This window comes from Zerene cesonia, chromosome 17, assembly GCF_012273895.1.
Source record: "Zerene cesonia ecotype Mississippi chromosome 17, Zerene_cesonia_1.1, whole genome shotgun sequence".
Taxonomy (NCBI): Eukaryota; Metazoa; Arthropoda; class Insecta; order Lepidoptera; family Pieridae; genus Zerene; species Zerene cesonia.
Genome location: NC_052118.1, coordinates 6,336,165 through 6,359,200, shown reverse-complemented (window position 1 = coordinate 6,359,200; position 23,036 = coordinate 6,336,165). Strand labels below are relative to the sequence as shown.

Sequence of the window (23,036 nt, the reverse complement as noted above, 5' to 3'; positions counted from 1 at the left end):
GAGTATATTTATAACCTCATTATTATAGAATTTCAATTTCAATCAAAAGTTCCGAAGACATGTGACATCTGCCACCCGCACTTAGCCAGTGTGGTGGATTATGGCCTGAACCCTCATAGGAGGCTGTGTCCCAGCAGTGGACACATATATAGTTGGTGACTATAAAATCTCAATTTATTATTGAAAACATTGCGAACCTAGATATATTAATCATATTTTAATGGTATGTTTTAATTCGTTTCAATCCGTATTTCACACCAGAAGCCCTATAAACTTTTACGACCTTGACATAAAAATATTATATCCCACTTAAAAATATATACACCGGAAATTTATTGATATTTATAGGTTTATTGAATCTACTCTATTTTTAAAACATTTTATTTATGCTGCATATTTATTAAAATATAATCTAAATTATACATATACACAAAGGTATACTACAATGTACCCATAATACCAATAAAGAAGATTTCAGAATACAAAATTAGTCCATCTCGCCTAAATAATAAACATTAATAAAACCCAATCTATATAATTAATACCAGTGTAGAATGATTCTATAGTATTGTCATATTGAAATATTGTCCCCAGTTTATTATAATCTTGGTCATTTATCAGTAAATAGAATCCGTGTATTATCAGTTAGCTGCACTCAATACCTGTCTACTATTCGATATCCATTATTCAGTAATTGAACATGTGCAACGTTAATGAAATTTTCTAACACCAATGTCTGTTCCAATGTTGCAATATTCAGAGTATTTATCAAACATGATTTCAATATACGCCGATGTATATAATATGATTTGAAAGCTTTTTTAATTCATTTGTATCCAATGCTCCTCAATTCCTCATATGAAAGACGTATCACTAATTAATTGTAGATAAATAAAATAAATTAATCTGTTGCAAATGATCTCTCAAAATCAACAAGAGTTGTTTAAAATTTCAACGATTTAAATTGGTGACATTGATATAGATATAATTAAGTAACTGATGAATTATTATAGGTTTAATATGAAAAATTGTTTGTTTTCATGGAACAAGAAAAATAATTAGAGAAGAATTTCCTCTGTATTCAATACTTATATCATTATCCATACATTCGTCTTCTCCTCCGTAAATTCTTTGTAGATTAATATCGTATGGGAACTGCAAGAAGTTTCAAAGTTGTCACGTGAACAAACTTAACAATGAACTTGAATGTTATATTATCTACAGTCTACACACACCTTTATCCGAAGTGAGAGAAGTGAACGAAGTTTGCAGACAAGCTAAAGTACTTCGAAATTAGAAGGACAAAAAACTTTTACAAATAGCTCTTCCAATCTTGTTACACAGTTTAACCATCTAGCCGGAGCAGATTTTATGTTTACGTGTTCCGTTTAAATATATTCTATCTCTCTATATATATTATGCTTTTTATTTCTTATTAGAATTAGTTTTCACCAAACAAGGCTCTATATTATAATCTCAATCAGATCTCTTTCCATATATAGAACCGCGATGAAATCGATTCCCCTTTTTAGAACTTAGGTATAACACCATGATAAATCATACTGATAAACATGCATACGTTCCAAAATTATATAAATTTTTACTTCCAAAAATAAAAAAAATAGAGTTTCGTATAAATATCACTAGTATTTAAATTTTATGATAGTTGTTAGTAGATATATATATGTTCACTTATAATTTAACATTCTTTTTGCACCACTCGCCTTGGGTCTTTATTTAAAGATACTTAATCTCTCGTCTTGTAGAGTCGCTACTTATCGATAAGACGGTATATTGTATGAACTATTCTTTTTTTTGCTTTGACTTTATGATATGATAATACATATTGTTTATAAAAAAATATTGTTATCCGTAAGACTGATAATAATTTAACGCTCAACAAATTAAAATGAATGACTTGACTTCTCGTACAAATCTATTGCAGATGCATAGTGAAAGACGAAAATGAAAGTTTATTTTCTTCTAGAACAACTCCACAGCAATTGCGCTTCTTTCCGCCAACATACACAAGCGTCATTTCGGGTATGGAGTGCTTACAAGCTGCAGCGTAGATTCCAGCAGCAACATATTTTACCACATAAATCATAACTTTATTTCCTCTCGCTCAGTGGATGCCGGCGAGGCGTGAGGTGTCTTTGAAACGGCATTAAGAGTTCTCCGCTACACCACAACAAAGGAGTACGAAATTAAATTAGGTACAGATGGAACAGCGAGACGTGGAGGAGAGATATCTCGAAATTGTTTACAAAGTAGAATATCCGTTTTAATAAAATCTACTACAACTGAATCAACTTATCCTTTATTAACTTGCCCGTACGGTTAATTGTGTTTTACGAGCGAGATAACGCACCTTTAATGGGGCTAAATGAATATAATAGGGCGGTAGCGCTTCCTCATTAAAGACGTTTTTGCAGGCTTTTCTACAATTAGCGAACGGGCCCCAAACAAAAGGAGTAAATTTACTGTTAGGTTACTCGGCTTAAGTTATTTAAGTGCTCGCGGAACGGACGTTATTCACGTGCGAGACGCGGAGAATGCAACTTCCTACGACGATTTATCATTAATCTTTAATTAAACTTTAGTGACTGTTCACAGCGCCTTATACAGCTCAGTTACCAAATATGTACACAACATAAAATGTTAATTTTATACTTTCATGGATGTGATGTTTATTATACATGCTTTTATAACCTCACAATGATAGTTGTGCAAGATATTTGACGCAAGTGAAATATCACAACGTTTTTAAGAAACACGTCCTAAATCTCAAACGAGAATGTATCGATTTTCAACACCATAAAATCATTTAAACACATGGTATGATTTAATCAGTATTCACTAATTTGATTACCTACTATTTGTCTAAAACAAAAACATCAATGACAGAAGCAAAGTGTCTCGAGTACTTACTCAACCGAACACACAGCTCTCACGTAGTAAAGCGATAAAGCATGTCGGATGACTATTAAAGATGTTCGTTTAATTGCCTTTGAAATTTCGACACACGGATCTGACTAGTTTGTTAGGTCTGCGAAAACGTGCTTTAAACCAAAATTAAACGACAAAGTTTCAAGTTATTCTGAGCTTGTTTATAACACAATTAAGTACTTCTGTCGGTTTGTCGGAAAGATTCAATTATAAATTCCGGATTATATTCTTCGAGTCGGATGGATATTCGGTGCATTAGTTTGAATAATTGCAATTTATCAATTAATGCTTTTAAATCGACATCCTTTCATATTGTTGCAATTCATACCAATACAAATGCGATAAATCAAATCACCATGTCATGGGATATTATAATATATTTATTTATACGTGTAATTTATATTATATTTCCATCATATAGATATTTACAATTATATTAATAATCAACAATTTTCTCTTTACAACAATTTCATAAATATCTACATACAAAAAGAGTCTGACTAGTGGAAACTAAACTAATAATTAATAAGCTTTTGAAGACAACTAAATTCTTTATAATTTGTTATGTTCTAGTAAACATAAATTATATAAACTATTTAATTATTTTATAATATAAACAATAAATTACAATAACCTTTACAACGCTTTCAACATTTGAGCTTCAAACTTAAATTTGCATAGGGTTTGAAACACAAGTGCTTTGTAATTAATCTAATAAATAGATTTGAACACAATCTACTTCTAATTTCTATCACAACACCATGTATGTTTATACATTTCTTAGCATACCGAAGAAATTGCGATAATTCAGCCAATGTATCCTTAATTGCGACTCCAAAGGCACTAGTTATTAATTATATGTACCTATACTGATACGTTTGTTGTCGTTGTATAATGAATTTTATTCAAGGTTTACTAAATCACTTAGATAGTCAGGCATGCGTTTTGTATTCTCTATATGCTGTTAACTGCCTTTGCCAATCGCAAACCTGTAGCGGTGAGCAATCGTGAATCGTAAATTGAAACTACATGGTTTTAACAATCGAAATCAGAGTCTCGTTTTGCTCACCGCATCTTAAATGATTTAGTAATTAGCAAATATAACGTAAATTTATATCTTTAAAGTAGGAGGAAATTTTAAATTTCAATAATTTTGTAAAGCTTTTGTGCTTTTTGGATAATCTCAAAAAAATTCGAAACGACTTGGCTATCATACATTCAAAAAAGCCTTCTACTTACGTAAACCATCTCACACCTAAAGCTGTCTATACACTATATTTTAAATGATTTTTATACACTGTATATCCACATATTATCTTATAATTTGATGTAAGAAGGTATGTTTATATATAATATATCTTGTCTTTAAGCGTAACATTTTAATCCAAACTCTTTGGCTTAGAACTGATTAGCAAGCACTAAATGTTTATTATTAAAAATAATGCAACTATAAAACCAAAAGTTACATTTTTAGAGTCGCCGTAGAGGGAGTAATAGTTCGTATCTCGTGATATGAAGATTGTTCGAAATTCTTCACAGTTGTAGATTGTTCATAAGTGATCTTTATTGTATTTTACTCATTCAGAACTAGGCATTACAATTATTCTATTCGCTTCCGGAGGAAAGTTATAAACACAATAAAAATTATGACACTTTTTCGTTTTGTTTTTACGGGGTTGATACTCGAAAACAATTTTTGTAACAACAATGAAGGGGACAAGAATAATTTACAAATAAACACATTCATAAAATATGCGAACAGCCAAACAAATACTATCGAACGTACCATTAATGCAGTCTAAGTCTTCTTACATCAATCACATAATAATCATAGTACAAAAACATCATCGGCATATAAGACTCTCCTCTCTCGCTGCGCAAACCCCATGGGGTGGCGCAAGAAATAACTTGCCGTTCGCACACGCACATAGCTGGTAGATATTCTGATGATGAGGGTCGTGAGAATGTGCCGCCGACGGTGGTAGTGGTAGTGCAGATTTTAGCTTGGGCATGTATATACTTGGCGCGTCTAATCTTATCTGAAAGAAATGTTTTTCTTTTATATTGAACTAGCTGCTCCCCGCGGTTTCATCTGCGAAAGTCTGTATCCCGTAAGAATATCGGGATAAAAAGTTGCCTATGTGTAATTCCAGTTATCCAGCTGTCTACGTACTAAATTTCATTGCAATCGGTTCAGTAGTTTTCGCGTGAAAAAGTAACAAACATATATACACATATACATACATCCATCATCAAAAACTTTCGCATTAATAATATTAGTAGGTAGTCATTTAGTTTTAGGAATTATTGAGATAATTAGTTCAGTTGTATCAATAAATATAAGCAATACAAGGACAAGTAAATTTAAACGGAATTACAGAATCTTTTTTATTTAAAAAGTAAAACGTATTTAGTAGTACGCAACAGTATCGTATCCATACCGTATTGTATAATTACACGCAGACATTTGTTACAGTGTTTGTTTTTTCTTTACGGGCATGTGTAATCCCACCAAACGAGAACATTTTCTTTATATTTTCTATCGGGGTTCGAACCCTAGGACCGTATAATGCCTTCCCTAGTGAAATATGAAGGCAGCCCGACTAAGTATTATGTTTTCAATACATTTACGTAGTTCAAAAATTGATTTGACTTAGTATTTTGTAAAATAATGTACAATATCAGAAACACGATATCAAACGGCAATTTCGAATTGAACTGTATATCATTTTTATTGCGAACGAAAAGAAACAACTGTTACAATAATGTATGTTTGATAGTATACGTGTTGGGTCCCCGACTCAGCACTGACCCGTGCTAGGTGAACGAAACTACATTATGCGGACGCTATCCTATATATCATTTTATATAGAGTTATAGCCGATGTGTTTTTAACTCGCTTGAAACGAGGGACTTTACAAATATTAGTGATTATTGTGCCAATTATCAATTGATTTATTTTGTTTTAATCGGTGATACTATTGAAATTGTCATTTATTTGTAGTTATGTCTAGTGACGCTTTATTAATCATGGCAATAGATTAAAAGTTTGTGTGGATGCTTAATGTAATGATTGTGACTTAAAGCTATAAAGCTATAAATAAACAATTGTTTGCGACTTAACTTGATCATCATCAAATTAAACCTATATGGTGTTATTGTACGAAACGTTCTCAATTGCTCACCGATCCGGCGACAGACCGCAGGCGGAACGTGGTGAGGCAACTAGCACTGATGTCACCAGCGCGCGACTCCAGCGCAATATTTTGTGCCGCGTGCATCTCTAGTGAACGCGTCGGAGATTCCAGCCTTCATTAAGCATAAAATATAACATTTTTAGCGATTCATTCTAGAAAATTTTAAATAATGAATATTGGATCGGGAATAATAATATATTGCTTATCAAATAGAAAAAAAAAACACAATATAGTCTCTACCAATTTTTTTACTTTAATTTGTTGAACTTTGGCTATAACGATTTTAACTAAACTCAAAAAATCGGGAGTTCCACTGCACATTTTTATTAATTATGATTTTACACAATTATAATACCCGTCTATTAACATTAAATTGCGATGATATTCTTTTCATGTACAAGAAACTTGGATAAAATGGCAACAACTCAACAAGCATGGCATTTACCTTGATTCAGGAATAGTAGATCGGTATGTATAATACGCATAATTTTAATTAATGTTGCAATTGTTAAATATCCGTAAAATTTGAGATATTCCGGTATTCATAGCTAATATATTAATTTCAATGACGGAAAATAATTATATAAAGCTGAACAATTCACAGAAACACGATATCAATTCTAAACATAAATCAACGTTATGTCCGCTATTTCACCAAGCTCTAATGGAAAATTCATCAATTTATATTTATATTACATACCAACACAATAAATATTCAATTTACGTCCAAACGTATTTTGCATTGTTTCTGATGTTTCAATTCCCGTCCTGACTTTGACCAAGAGTTGGAGAATACTCACATCAATTGTTTAGACGGCGGCGCTTTAACGAGCGGAGTTTGTACTGCGGTGTTGAAAGACGCGCCGGCAGGGCTGGCTACTAGCAAGTTATCTGCGCCCACCGTCACCGCATCGTGGCCCGCGCCGAGCAGCAAGCTCCCGCGAGCGTCACGTACTTCTAACCGCCCCACATTCACTTCTAAGCGATCGTGACCTGCCGAAACCGAAATCTCAATAGTTCAAGTCTGACAAGTAACGTTAGACGGAATACAGAGGGCGATTTTTCTGTTCATTTACACTGCCATTTCCTATGCTTGTAAGATAGATCTTTTACTTTGAAATCAAGCATTCTGCACTATAATAGGGCCATACTAGTATATTATGAATTTCATTATATTTAAATTTTAAATACTCACTTAAAAACAATCTACTCTGAACAATGCCATGAGCATCTCGCGTGGAAACTGTAAAATTTCTCGAAGATTCGATGGATATCGGATGGCCGCGTCGCGACTTTACGCTTGAAGCAAACAACGAATCTAACACTAGAGCTTGTCCGAGTAACTGTAGACCACCTGGCACTATTCGGAGCTGACCCATTCCTTCCTACAATAAATAAGTGAATAAAAAATCCATACAAAGGTATTTTAAATTGTTTTATTTCTATTTTGATGATATATTTATGATAGGTTTATCACCTTCTACCTAAATCTCCCCAATAACCCGCGCCGATTACCACGATTGCTACCAGTACGTAACGTTTACTGCATAGAACAGGCAGCAGCTTAATTAGAAATAAAAGATAAGTTAAAAAATACTTACCGAATTAAAATCTAAAACTTTCAAAACCCAAAGCGTCAATGCGAGATTTATAATCATCATAAACATGAGTGCCATGACAAGAATGTAAAGGCATTTCTTCCGCCAGCCGTAAATGCCAACTTTGAATTGGCTATTATAACTGTTCCTGATCGAGTCCGCCTTTGTGTCCCGAGCCGCATTGTTGTTGAGGATTGGCTCCGGAGTGATCTTGTCGGCATAAGGAATCCTGAAAGGAAAATATTGCTTGTAAAACGATATGACATTTCATTGCCCTTGGCTGCCTTTAAATGCAACGATTTAAATTATCACCTCGGCTGAGAACCAACACGGAGACAATCTCCTTTGTTCCTCATAAAAGGAATGAAAAAGACGTGTTGTTATAGAAGTTTTGTGTTTGCATTATATTTTATAATAATGAATAAATCAAAAACTTTTATAAACATGTTTTTATGAAGTTTTATTTCTATAATTATATATAATGTGTATGTGTATCGTAGTGTAAATTTGTCATAAAAGAAAAATCTTTATCAGAATCGGAAATTACTTAGCCGACAGAGAGCCCTACAATCTTCTCACACCATTAAATAAATATATGGAACAAAACTTAAAACTAATAATACTTATTTCTGTGAACTAAGATTTTATGTAAACAGCAAAAAATTCGAATATTACACAGCAATTTCAAAGTAACAAATAAAATATTTCAAGCACGCTGAAAACATATTGTATTGGACACAATATTTTGGAATACAACGTTTACGACGAGCGCTCTTTGAAACACATCTCTCTTGCATAAATCATAACTTTATTTCCTTTAGCTCAACAGATCGTAGCGTATTCCGCTTTATTTTGTATACAAATGTCTCAACTCTCACTAGATATATAAAATATGTATCAAAAAAGGCTCTCAATAACTTACGAATTTGTTCTTGAGATTTTATATTTTTCATGGTCCTGTGGTGTCCATGAACGGACAAAATTATCTTATTTCGATTTCGTTTGAATTTTAAAAAGCGTATTTCGCACAGTAATAATATTCCTTTCCATCATAGAAATATTTTTTTTTAATCGATAAAAGATTTTTTTGTGTTTATACAATAAAAAAAAAACATATACACAATCAAATCAATTGAAACGAGAACAATGAACATAGATTTATGCTGATAGCACAGATTACAAATTTAGTTATGCCGATGTTGCCAGTGACTGGTACCTATATCGTGTAAAATAAACATACTCTTAAAACTGGTTAGATATTGCATTCTCGGATTATAAACTGCAATACATTTGCATAGCTAAACTCTGCAATACAGAACTGTTGCGTTAAACACGAATAAAAATTGTAGTTTTATTCTACTAAGCCGCGAGCGGCATCAGTTGGGCCATGTGCCTAATATACACAAGTCACGCGATGTAGTTAGATTTAAAGCAGCGATCGGTACAAAGCGTTTACTGTGCAATTTATTTATACTTCAAATTGTCAACGGAATATTGCACATTTGGTCATTATGTAATCCAAATATCTGAAACTGAATTTGGATATAATTACTTTATCATCCGTCTTATTATTATAAATTGCTTATTTTTTTTATTATTTAGATTTAAAACTAATGTTACAAACGCGAAATATGTAGGGATGAATGAATGTATGGATGTTTGATACTCATTCACTCGAAAACTGCTTATCGTATCTGTATGAAATTTTGGTACAGAGATAGATTATAGTCTGGATTAGTATATAGGTTACCGCTCGAGTGACGCTGCGAGCTACAACTAGTATTTACAATCAATAACCAGGTAATTGATTCTTTATAATTATGAACTAATAAATAATAAATATATAATATCGGTTAAGTTGTCTTAATTTCTATTGTTATATATACTCATACACATTTAAAATATTTATTGATCATATATATTTTATTTCTCGCTAAACTAGAAATAGCAGCAAAAAACGGTCTTTTTAAGTTCAAAAACCAATAAAATGCACTTTTATATTCATGAATTGACTTTATACTCTTGTTAATTCGGAATTTTAACGTTGCTTTTTTAAAATATTGGACACGTCTGACGAAAAAACTATTCAATACATTTGGTACATGGCCTATAAATAATATAATATACCAATTCATAAATCTTATAGATGTTAAACATATATAACATTTTACAATTAAAGCCTATTAGTATATAAATGAGTAAAATAGTAGTAGCAGTTTTTAACTCTTACAATCATAAATTATAATTAAGCATTTATTTTCTTGGGAAATAACAACGCAATTAAATTAAAGCCCGCCTCCATAATTTTCTTTATATCAATGCAATCAAAAATCTATAGTTTTCATTAAAAATTATCAATTAAAATCAATAACTCGCAGCGCCATTTGCAATTCCTTTATATTAAATCCTTTTTAGTTTTATTTTAATAATTGCCACCACCCGTCAATTAACTGATACAAAAATACATAACAAAATAAAAATATTATGGACGTTAAATTGAGTGTTAAAAATTTAACAACACATACCTGACTTTTTATAATATATCCAAGAGCGTTATTTCTAAGATATAAAGTAATATTTAAAAAGACATTTGTAGTGAACTGGATAGCGTCAGCGGGAGCTATAAATTTACAAGGATTGGGGAGCGACAGCAGCATTGTACAGTGAAAAATTCTAGCACGCGTTCTCACCGCAACATGCAAGAATATTGTCCACCTTGTCCACTATTCAACCTGACAGCAACGTTCGTACACAAATGACAATCATTCTCCAATTGCATCCATATCATACAATTGTAACCAAAGGCCATACATGAATAACCTTATCAAGCTTAAACCTAATAAAAGTCGTTTAGTTTTGCCTAGTATTTAAGAAATGATAAGTAAAATTATAGAAAACAAGTGTTAGAATTCGTTTATTTACACAATTTTGTGCATTGTCACATCAACTTTATGATCTAATTTAAATCGAATATATATGTACTACCAAAACTGCTGAAACAGACCACGGAAGACCCTAAATAATTAATGAGGTTCAATAAAAGGGTGTTAAACAATGATGGTAGTGTAAACAAGTTTGATAAAAATTGAGAGAAAAAGTAAGTTTAGAGGAAAGGCACTTGAGCTCGCTGTACTCTGTTTATCTCCGAGTCCAGGCTCGCAACACGTTTGGGGGGTTTACGTGGCATTAGAAATCAATTACAAGAATATCGCGCCGCCCACACATCTTTTTCTTTTATATTTATATAAATATGTTTGAGCCAAAATGTAGAAACAAAAACAAAAGTTTATATTTAGCTATAGTTTAGTAGAATTTAGTAAGTAGATTGATAATAAAACATTAAATTCTTTAAGTTTTAAGAGGTGATTCATGGAAAACAGAAAGCCAAAAAACATAATTTTTATTCTAACATCATAATTGTTGTAACATATTGATATCAGATGTATTTATATACAGGTATATTTATTTCCTGTCCATATTGTGAGATACATTTTTTAAAAGGTTTTTTCTATGATCTTGGCAATCGAGCTAGTGGTTAGCGACCACCACCGCTCATGAACATGGCAAGGCCACTTTGAATGTATTTTTAAGGAGAAGGAACGAGAAATTAATTGAAGACAGAAATAAAGGACTGAAATAGGAACAGTAGGGAAAAAGATACAGGAAGAAGTCATCGGTCATCGCATGGAGGCGTAGTAGCATTCTCATGCTACTAATTCGCTCCGATCTTCTGTGGGAGGTGTGGTATCTTGCGGAGTGGTCTCATTAATGCCGAAGAGTGTACTAATGTGGAAACATTAGTAATACTTAAAAAATATATACTTTGTAGGTCTTAAATTGGGTTTACCGATCATAGCTGAAATTCAAAAGGTTCAAACAAATAAATTATTTTCAGTTTCTCTTTCTATCATTATTATATGTAAAGTTGTTTTTATTAATATATTTCCTACATGGTAATGATAATTGATCCACAAAACTAGTTTCCATCGAAAAATAAAAGATTTGTTAATCGTTGAAATATAAATAAATTTACCACAAAAAATATGTCCATCTTATTGATTGTATGTTAAAAACAGTTTTTATTTTCGACATTATTATCGACATATCATTTGAGTCTTTAAGGCCTCAAACAAATCAATCTACTAAAATGATTTTGCTAAAGTTTTCAAGCGTATGCTACAAAATTCTGCCAAGCAAACTTGTACAACAATACAACGTATTGAGTCCAATATATATAATTGAGATAAAAGGTATAAATGGGGTGAATCTAATAAATTTTCTGCGCGGAAGCGTAAACGATGTACGTATTCAGGCACGTAGCATCGTCTCGTAGTCCGTAGTCCGTAGCTCGTAGCTCGTAGCAAGGAGGGCGCGTGCCGCAAATGAGGCATATTAATCATCTCCATCAGGCCAACTCGACTTCTGAGCTTCCCTCGCTTCTAGATACGCCTTAATAGGACAAGCGATTCCTTTTACCGAAATGATATTTTGTCGGATTTATTTTCCCCTTTGCAATATTATTATTGCATTGCATATTTTATATAACTACAATAATGCATAACCGCGCAATAAACAAATAAAAACTGTAAAAAACATTTCGATGCATTCATAGTTTATACCGCTCGTCTCCAACACGCTTCTGACCTATTACAACCCGTGACATTATATCCATTCGTGTAAAATTTTTACGCTATAGTATTTGCACAGCGTGAAATTACAGGCGTTTTATATGAAAACTGAGGTAGAATAGTTGAGTAGGGAGTGTGCTAATTGAGCGTTTCACCGCGCCGCGTCGCACCGCACCGCACATCATACCTCACCGCTGGAATGTTGCGGCAGATGCACATTCGTTAGCAATATTCCGCTAACGAACCAAACTAATAGCCATTAACTTCAACAACGTAGCACTTTGCGCTACACACCGTGTACACGAGTGCCATTATATGATTGCTGATTTGTTTACCGCTCATGAACAACACTCCAAACGTCGTACAAATTAATATTCGATCCAATGATCCGGGGTATTGAGTGGGATATTTGAAGCGCGCGTTATAATTTTTTTTGCAAATGTTAGGACTTTTTTATATCTTTAATTCTCAATTGGTTTTAAGAAAAATGTAATCATATTTTCAAATAATATTCACATCGCTTATTTCGCAAGTCGTGTATAGCGATTCTCTTGGTCGATCATAAATCAAGTGCAATTTCATTCGTGACGAGGGACCATCGCCGCCGTAACGGATATTTAAATCAATGTACCGAACCCAATTCTCTTAGAGACCTCCATTTTGTCTAAAGTTATATTCAAACACTGTTCAAGTTTTAAATTCAAACGCATCCGTTCATATTTGATTGATAGTATAGTTTTATATCTTAAGTGAAACCATTGAATACCCAAAGGTCAAAAGCATAGTATAGTATGTATTTGGATGGTGGGAACACAGGCACTGCGAATTTGATGAAAATCCAGATACTATTAGATTAGTGTATCTGGTTGCACACAATGTCTAAAGTTACTCTATCGCATAAGAACGGAGCTTGTGCTTTATAAGTCTGTAAATTATGGTATTCTAAAAAAAATTCATTTTCTAACGCCTTGTGTGTTTAAATAAACAATATTAGAATGTCAATAAACACATTTATTCTAACATTACAAATTAATAACATTTTATTTTTGCGTTACCTTAAAATAAAAGTCCATATAAGAGAACCTTCTAACTTTAAATTGTGGGAGTTAGTCGGAAAAGAAACAAGTTTATCTCGTTATGTACTTATTTGCGTAACATTTCTCGCCGACTTTAAGTCGGTTGCTAGCAAATTGCATTTGGATTAAGGCCACAGTTTACATTTGAAATTTTATGTCTGGTAATTATCATAACCCTTTTGCTTCCTTGCTGATTGCAAAAAAAATAGGATATATTCATATATATGAATAAAAGTAATGAAGTTTTTCATATTGTTGTAAATTCCAGAAAAACGGATAGAATACTATTAAACGCTATAACGCATTTGAGTGTTTGAAGATATTGAAAAAATTATCACACTTAGAATATTCACTATTATAACCTTCGTTTTTAGGCAAATCTGGAGTATTTCTAATGTATAATATTTAATAAAAAAATCAAGTTTAGTAGTTGAAGAAACATCTGCATTCGTCTATCGGATCGAGTAGGTTGTAGTATAATCACTCGTTATGTACCTCGAAAACATATTCCATATTTAATTTTAAAATTTTATGTTATTGTAATAATCTCTGAAGATACACAAACACAAAGTTCACACAAATGAGTATTATAAGGCATCTTTAGCTCCAGAGTTTGTTTTTTTTTTTGTTGAAGCACGCAAATCTTAGGAACTTCTCAACTAATCTAATAAATTATTTTACCGTCGGATATGTACGTAATCTGGTTACTACAGGCGCTATACCCTTTGTATATGATATTTATATACTTAATTATACCTTATAACAGTGGGACAGTCATGGCTGATAAAAAAAAAAAAAAAAAATTATACCTAGATATTAAAGCCCCATTATACATTTTAAATAATTGTGCATAGGCTGAATACTGTAAATAACCGCAAAGTATTCCAAGAAACTGTTCTTTGTCACTTGAAGCCTGAAAATAATGGAAGCACCAATCACCAAACAGTAAACAGATCTTATCCTCATAAAAATGACGTATAGAGCCTACGACTGTAACCTTCCATCACAAGCTTTGCCGCTTTACCAATTGTTTATTGGCATAATAAAACAAGACCTAAACGAGTTCACGAACGCAAGGGACGTGTAGTATTTCAATTAAGTTTCTCATAACATGTGTATGACACGAAGCGTACCTGTATAGAGAGATATGGTGCAGCGAATAGGCACAGGGCGTCATGTTCGGGTTAATACCTCGCCTGAGAGACATGTTAGGCCGGCTCAGCGAAACGTCAAAGGCAAATTGAAAATTAATTTATGCTTGCAAAATTTCATAAAGCTCTCACAAATTGTAAATCACTCAGGTAAAACTTCAAATCCCAAGCACACAGGGAAGGCGTGACCGATTACGTGTATAACAAGTAGCCTGCTACGGGTAACACAATATTATGTTAAAATATATCTACACGGCCACTAAGATAATTGAAACTATGAACATTTTATACAAGTTTTTGACAATATATTTTTAATTCATTCTCTACGTTATGTAATTAGGTAACAATCATAAATTCTAACTCTTGTTACCATATTTAACTGTATTTGTAATTTTCTACATCTATTGAAACATTTGAAAATTGTGCCATTGTAAGGATCTACTCTATGGTGATGAAAGTTCGTATATTATAACAAGTTGCACATAGGAATAGACACGATCACAAGCGGTTAGAGGCAATGGAGCTGAACGCACTCGCGGGAGGACTCCAGAAAGAGTCGTAAATACTCCACTCACTTATAAATTAGGATCATAAAGCAGTTGCCGAAGTTTGTTAGCGTCCCGACGACCATAAAACAATGCTTACGTCTCCGAGGGATATGCTTGTCTACCCCTTTCTCGATCTTTCAATTTGCTGGAATTGTTATAATGTGACATTATTTATACTTGCCCCTGCTGAGTGGGACACATTTGCTTTGCACATTTTGTATGTTTGTACTTATTAATGTTTAGGATTTAAGCCGATTTTATTATTTGTTTAATAAATACGATCTATTCAGAAATAAAAACATACACAATGCAAATAATATAAATCTTTTAGATAAAAAATCTAAGTTTATAATATCACTTCAACATTAAATAATTTCTTGATTGCTATTACGTATATACGTATGTCGAATAAATATATATAGATGTAAATACAAATCAGAATCTGCCTTTTGTTTTAAATATACCTTATATATTATATATATATTTAATAGGAACATCAGAAATAAAGGGTCAATAATGAAATTCGAATTTAACAGCCACTGACATTTATAAAAGGCCAGAACATAATTGCATTACGAATTAATGAGACGTGTTTAAACTTCTCTCGGTATTTCATTGATTAACGCCTGATAAATTTAAATTACTAGTTTTTTAATAGGTTTAAATTCTCTTTATAAATACAGTTATATTGAATAGATACAGAAATTCTTTATCATTATTCGATTGTTGTCAAAATTTACAAACTAAATGTTACCGTTGTAGTGTATAACTTTGTGGGTAATTGAGGTAATTAGGCGAAAAACGTCTAAATGATATCAATAAGATAGCATCGTGATACTGACACACAGGAAACGTCACATAATCCATTGGTGTCAAAGAAAATTTGAGTTACATTTTCGATATAAAAATACTTAAAGAATTGAAAAGTCGCGGCGTCAAATAGAAAATCAATGACACTTCATCACTTGCGTCGCACATGTGTGAGTTAAAGTGATCGTAGCGAGATCGTGAAATCGTATGGAAGTAATGCGGAGGCGAGTTGCCGCAGACACTTTACTTACAGCACTTGAAGTTTGTTCAAAAGTTGCCCCGGCCGACTCATAAAGTCAGCAACGACAACTTAACTCACTTTTGCACGTCCTGGCTCAGCTCGACTATGCACTGATTTTGAATGTACAACTTTATTATTTTCTTAGCTAACACCCTATATTTTTAAAGCTTGATAGATTTTTATGTTTTTTTTTTCCGTTTGTAACGAGACGTAACAAGTAACAAGTTGTAACAAGTTCCGTTTTCAGGATATACCAACGTTAATGTATAATTTTAAAAATTATTTTTTAAATAATTATATATACATTACAAATTCTTTGCTCAAAGCATAACATTCTATCTTTAAGTCTTAGTGTGTATTATATTTAATGCAGAATCTCTAGGACATACATCAACACCACCTTACTAGAATCTCAGATCACAGAGGAAGGTGCGTGTAAATTATTCAGGTGGTACGAGGCTGCTCCCGCGAGCTTCGGATGGAATACTAACATCTGATCCGTGATTTCGCACGATAAATCTGCTTCAATCACTACTTTTATTCGGAAACTATTCTTTTTGAGATAATACGGGTTTAATTTGGATGGTGGATTTTCTAGTAAATATTCAAAATTCTTTATATGACACTTAGACTTTTATATAGATTACTATATTTTTATAAAGGTTTGCTATTCATTATGCTATTCAATAAAAACCAATATTATATTGCATTATTGGAAAGTTGTACTTAAACATAAATTAAGATATTTAACACATATACACAGATAATTGTTAATGTTGCCGTGAGAGATGTTATACCAATAATAATTATATCATTACACATATACTATTTCATACGTGCATTTTTTTTCTTTTCTTTTAAGTTACATAACAATTAGAATGAAACTTTGTTAGCATTACAATTTTAAAATGATTTGTAGCAATTATGGCATAATAACATAACTGTTTGTTTCCTTATAAATAAACAAAAACAGGAACCGCAAAAATCATATCCAACCATAAAGGCTTAATGATAACACAAAACAATAAACAATTGCTGTTATTACCCTCGGTTGGAATAGAGTCGAAATATACTGAACAATACTACGTTTGTTTCATACATAACAGAGGAAAAACGGCTAACAAAAATAAGGTGAATTATTATCTCGCTACGAACTGAAACGAATGTCCACATCGCACAACTATATTCAGATCAGCTTGGTCGGACATATCGCGGAAAACTATTACCATCCGTAGTAACTAAATCAACTGAGTCTGTAGCTTAGCATAGATATTTTAGGTACTGCAGATCTTTAGGACATCTGCAGTAGACGATGTACTCTTGTTTTCCTTCTAACTTTTGTGTTTGAAACATTTCAAAGAGTGTTTAGTGTTAGCAATCATTGTTTTTAACAGAAAATTAAATGGGAACTCACGACAGGCGCAAAAAAAAAGAAATAATAAAAATTGGTTCGGCCTGTAAAAAGTTATGTGGAAATAACTCAAAAAATACAGTCAATAACCTCCTCCTTTTTCGAAGTATGTTAAAAAGCAAAAACGCGTTACTCAAGTGCGATACTATTAGATGTATACTCAAATAAAAAAGGATAAATCGTAAAATTGCAAATTAACAATACATTTTCTAAGTTTCGCGTTGTGGGTGAACAAACAAGCCACAGTACGTGACATGCAGTATAAATTGCGGGCACGGTAGGTCCGAAATCAACTAGCGCTGTCAACTGAATCGAATAATTTTATACCTCATCGACAGTTCACTCATTAATTATTTGAAGGAAACATGAATCCTGCTGAATGGATGGTTGGCAATGCGAGCTTCACAAATCGTGCTATTCGAGATACGCAAGTAATAAGGCGTTAGTGTATATTTGCAAAAGTTTTATGGTACTGGTATTAAAGATATACTAGTTTTCTATCGTATTTTTTTATTACCGCATATCTATATATGTAATAGAAATGATCTGGTTATCATTTCTTTACATTAAACATTTCAAAAAGTGTAATTGTAATATAGTTTGTATGTTTTATAGATCGAAAAACAATGGTCAGTATGTTTTTTCTGTTTGTCTATTTGTATGCGTCAATCACATAAAAACCACTCGACAGATTTTGACAAAATTTTATACGGTGATGGAGTAATATCAGCTTCAAATTATAAGCTATATATTTCAAGGGTTGCTATCCATACATGCAACCTGGGGTTAAAATAATTGGTCTGCAGAGGGTCTGTCAAAGTGAAATAGAGGTTACAAAGAAATTCTTCTGCTACAATAAATAGATAACAATAAATGTATATACCTAACAATAATGATAATAGAGATGCGCAAAGATATTCTAATCAAAAATCATGTAAAAATTCGACACGACATACAAAATACTATACGAGCGAAACCGCGTGCTCAAAGCTGGTTTAGAAAAACATGCGAACAATTTTAACCAAATAAGTCAATGCATTTAGTTTTCAAATAATCAAATTAACCACCATTGCAATGATTTCAGTGATTCAAAATATTTTAATTGACAAACAGCGCCGGAAAACGCGCTTAAATTCTGCTGAAATTTGCTGAACTGTGCTGCAATGAATAAATATCACATCAAAACAACAACGGAATTTTCTCCCTCGTTCGATTTTCGACCCACAGACACGCGTCACTATTTAATTACTATCGGACTTATGCCTAATGATAATACACCAAGTCAATAATCGTAAATTTATTAGCATTTCATACCAGATATTTTACATTTAATCGCACTTTTATTGTATCAAAAGATCAATCTATGAAAATGTTTTATGTTTTTAATCATACTGCTTTTGTTATATGAAATTTATCTTCTATTGTACAAAAGGATGTGACGTTATTTGCGTGTCTATTCATAATTATCACAGCAGGTATCACGTAGCTTGAACAACTTCCATTCAAGGTTTAATAAAGAAAATTGTTAGCTTTACTAAAACTTTATAAAATTGTATTAGTTGAAAATTGATCCCTAATGTAGTTCGGGTAACTCTTCGGTCATTAACCTATATCTCATAAAATCAATACTCTGTAATATAATTTACAGCTAGTAACAATTTTATCGTTTGTGTAAAAGTGTTGTATGTGAACAAAACATAAAATTTACATATAACTTATTTTGTAGGGTAGGTGAGTCGGCTCGTAAATCTCGCGACAAGGGGATTTCTGTTTGTGAAGTTTCTTTTTTATTTCCACTTTATCTGTAATGCAAAGGCCTGTGAATACTCCGGCGCAACTCGGAAACCCGCTTAACTTCAATAAATCAATTTGTACACTTACCCATACTTATACACACTCAGAGCCGAGTTCGGAACGTGTTGAGAGAGTCTGAATGAAAATGTTAAAATTGCTTTTCTACATTAAAGTTGTACTATTTGAATGCGACTAATGTTTTTCGCTTGCATAATATGTGGTTCAGTATATAACGCCGCTTGATTTTCATTAAAACATAATGTGCTTATAATTTAAAAAATATCAAAACTTGCTTTTTTAATATTACAAATCTTAAAAAAGCAAGTTTTGATATTTTATTTTATCAAGTCGTTTCATTAGCAAATTATTCTATTTACCAGATGATAACGCAAAATAGAAGAATGCCACAACAGAAAATAATTATCCTTAAAATCATCAAAACTGCGCACACAAAACACGTTCGAATAACATCACGACTTGCCGTTTATTAAATAACCCGAAACAAACAAACCTACCCACGTCTTAGTGACGTGTCCATTTTGCATCACAAAGTTAGATGTGACTGTCGTTCTATTTTAAACACGATAACGCCAACTTTCCAGTCTCGAAATGTGAATACCTTGTTGCGAAAATGTGACTAACGGAAACTGTGCAAGTAACTCGGCTGTCCTTCCGTGACACACATTCAACTTTCGCCCGCCTCTCGCACCTCGCCTCCCCGCCATGTGGACCGTGGTACCATTTCTATTCAAATTTCCTTATACCCCACAATTTTTGTATTAGGATGAGATAAAATTATTGTTACGGTAAGCTTGTTTGCACTTCCTTTTATTATCAACATTCGCCTTTGTCTTGCTGCTGAGTATACATCCGCTTATAAAGTGCAATATTCGCATTACATATATCAAGATTCACATAGAGTTAACGCTACTAAACGAAGAGACACATCAAGTTATTTATATTAAGTACATATCTTATAATTTATGTAATTTTTTTATTATTAATAATTATTTAATTTAGATCAAATAAGTAACTTACTAAATATTAACTTTTGTATGTTTAGAATAAATTAAATTTAAGAATGTCACAATCTCGTACTATATAATATCGTCTTAAAACTGTTTTGTAACACGTTCGAATATATAGTCAATGTGAAAATTTAGTTCTAAATGTTCCTAGTGTTTCATTATGCTCGGGTAACACAAGTTCTAGAATTTAAAGCATACATGTACCTTCGCTAAGTACTTTTCCATTGAATGTTGCAATTGTATTTAGTAATACAATGTACAAGCATAGATCTATTTCATATTTGTGAGAATTCTTTTTAAGTAAGCTACTGTACTGAGCTAAGCAACTAGAGTCAATTACTGTTATCAATTAACCTTAAGTTTCTCTAATCCTACTAATATTATCAATGCGAAAGTTTGTAAGTATGTGTGTGTGCTTGTTACTCTTTCACGCAAAAACTACTGAACCGATTGCAATGAAATTTGGTACCTAGACACATGGTTAACTGGAATAACATATAGGCAACGGTTTATCCCGATATTCCTACGGGATACGGACTTACGCGGGTGAAATCGCGGGCGCAGCTAGTAATTCATAAAAGCACAATTTTTTGTTGGACTTTACATCTTTGAAAGATAGTTAACAATTTTCATAACAGAACTGGCTGAACAACAAAAAAGAGCAGTTATTCCTGACGTATGTTAATGTAACTGTCACCGCAACTACAACGAACGATATGATTTATACTACTGTCACAATAAAACCGTTCTAACTACTACTCGTATTTGTGAAACAAGGACGAAAACTTTTTTGAGTGTCGCCAGCGTAAAAAAAGGAAAGTTACAGATCATTCCTTCTTTTAGTTTTCGACTCAATTATGTATAATGAATATTTCTGTATATATATAATATTTAATTATAAAAATGAGGATATTTTTTCATCTGCATTGTATAACTTTTTGTATTGTGAAATAAAAATTATACAATTCGTCATATTCAAAAACCATTTAGTTGGTATGTTTCCTAAATTTGGTCAGATTATTTTTTCATTAGGTTTATTGATATAAAAAAGTCTTAAATGGCCACCCATTACGACACAACGATGAAATTTTGTTTGTGATGGATTTTCTTATTTTGTTTTTTATGTGTCTTTTTTTCTATAGATACAAAAAAAAGACCTTCATTATCTGTCATTATAATCACTTATTTATTTTTTATGACAGAAAGCACTTTCTGTAAGTCATAATAATGACCGGAATGATTTATTTCTCTTTCATAAAATAACACAAAAGTTACATATTAAACTTTTTGTATAAAAAAATAAATTCACATGACTAATGGAAATGAAGTTATGAAAGAAAATTAAGAGGAGCAAAACAAGAACAGCAGTCTGAAGAGAAACTCGCGGTTAAAATTAATGAAGATTACGAAATTCACGGACATTGAGTTCCACATTTCGGTGAACCTTTAACTTACTTGTTAGGCTAAATTGAGAGAAATAATAGCACTCATTTGTTAAGTTTAAATTCCCCCTTCAAATCTATGGGGCGACGAATAAAAGGAAAGTAATTGATGGCATTGTCGAATAGAATTTTGTACTCACTTTCGTCCTTTATGGTCGGTGTAGACGATGTGATTTCTAGCCGCAGGTGTTTGACGAGTTCGGCCTAGCGAGTGCGTGTCCATATCCTAATATTTGGGTGTCTATCGTCGGCACTTATCCATGCGGAAGGAATTAATGTGTGGGTGGTTTAACCGAACTGTTGGCACGAACACTTTGGAAGTGCCTGTTCGCGTTGAGTTAGTAAGTGCGGCTACAGAATTATGCGCCGGTCAGCCACTCGGGACGGTTAACAACTTCAGATGCTCGGCTTGTTAGAGCTGCTATTCCAACATTGTATGCACTGTTCTGACTTCTTAGCTGCAAAAGTTTCTTCTGTATATCATTTGTTCGCTGATAGTGTTGTATTGACTAATGTTAAAAGGTAATTTTATTTAATATTAAGTAATATGTGATAAACTCTCTGTACACGTCACGTACGTCACGTACGTCACATACTACTATTCATAATAAGTTACTAACGAAATGATGGGGTCTGTTGCACGTGACAGATCGAAAGTGATCTATAAAACATATAAGACATATAAACTATGATAGCATTCTGGTTACTCAATATTTTATAACACTTATCCACTTATATAATGGAAGTGGCTCTAACAATCATATAAATAAAGACATAGCCTAAAGTACGATTGAGCCACATGACTTAAGTATAGTATATGAACCTTAAGTAAAATCGTTCATAAGATATTATGTAAAGATATATTATTTACCTTCTGTCAGTAGGCGGGGCTTAAGATTGAGGCGGGCTTATTTTGATATCGACAAGGAGGTGGAGAAAGGTCTTTGTTTATGGATAGCCTCCCTTCATAAAATATTAAAATACTTCAATACTACATACACCCTTAAAAATACACAAAACTTTAGAAATGTTCTAATTGTATACTACTTGAGAATTGCACTTTAATCTAGTTTCCCAGACCCGAATAATGTCCTCGAAAAATATTTTCCAAGTGTTGAAATGTTTCCTCATTTCATAAATTATATTTTGCAAGACAGTGTACA

At 32.5% G+C, this 23,036-nt stretch overlaps 1 protein-coding gene across 1 annotated transcript; it reads right to left on the bottom strand.

Moving 5' to 3' along the window:
* Window positions 1-4,626: 4,626 nt before the first annotated feature.
* On the bottom strand, window positions 4,627-22,868 carry LOC119833527 (delta-sarcoglycan-like). The gene is made up of 7 exons (XM_038357575.1): window positions 22,745-22,868; window positions 22,014-22,331; window positions 7,748-7,973; window positions 7,342-7,531; window positions 6,947-7,139; window positions 6,135-6,258; window positions 4,627-4,988 (listed from the first exon to the last, which is right to left on the bottom strand). The coding sequence occupies exons 2-7, from the start codon at window positions 22,094-22,096 to the stop codon at window positions 4,794-4,796; spliced, it is 1,011 nt and encodes a 336-aa protein (XP_038213503.1). The 5' UTR covers window positions 22,097-22,331; window positions 22,745-22,868; the 3' UTR covers window positions 4,627-4,793.
* Between the last annotated feature and the right edge of the window lie 168 nt (window positions 22,869-23,036).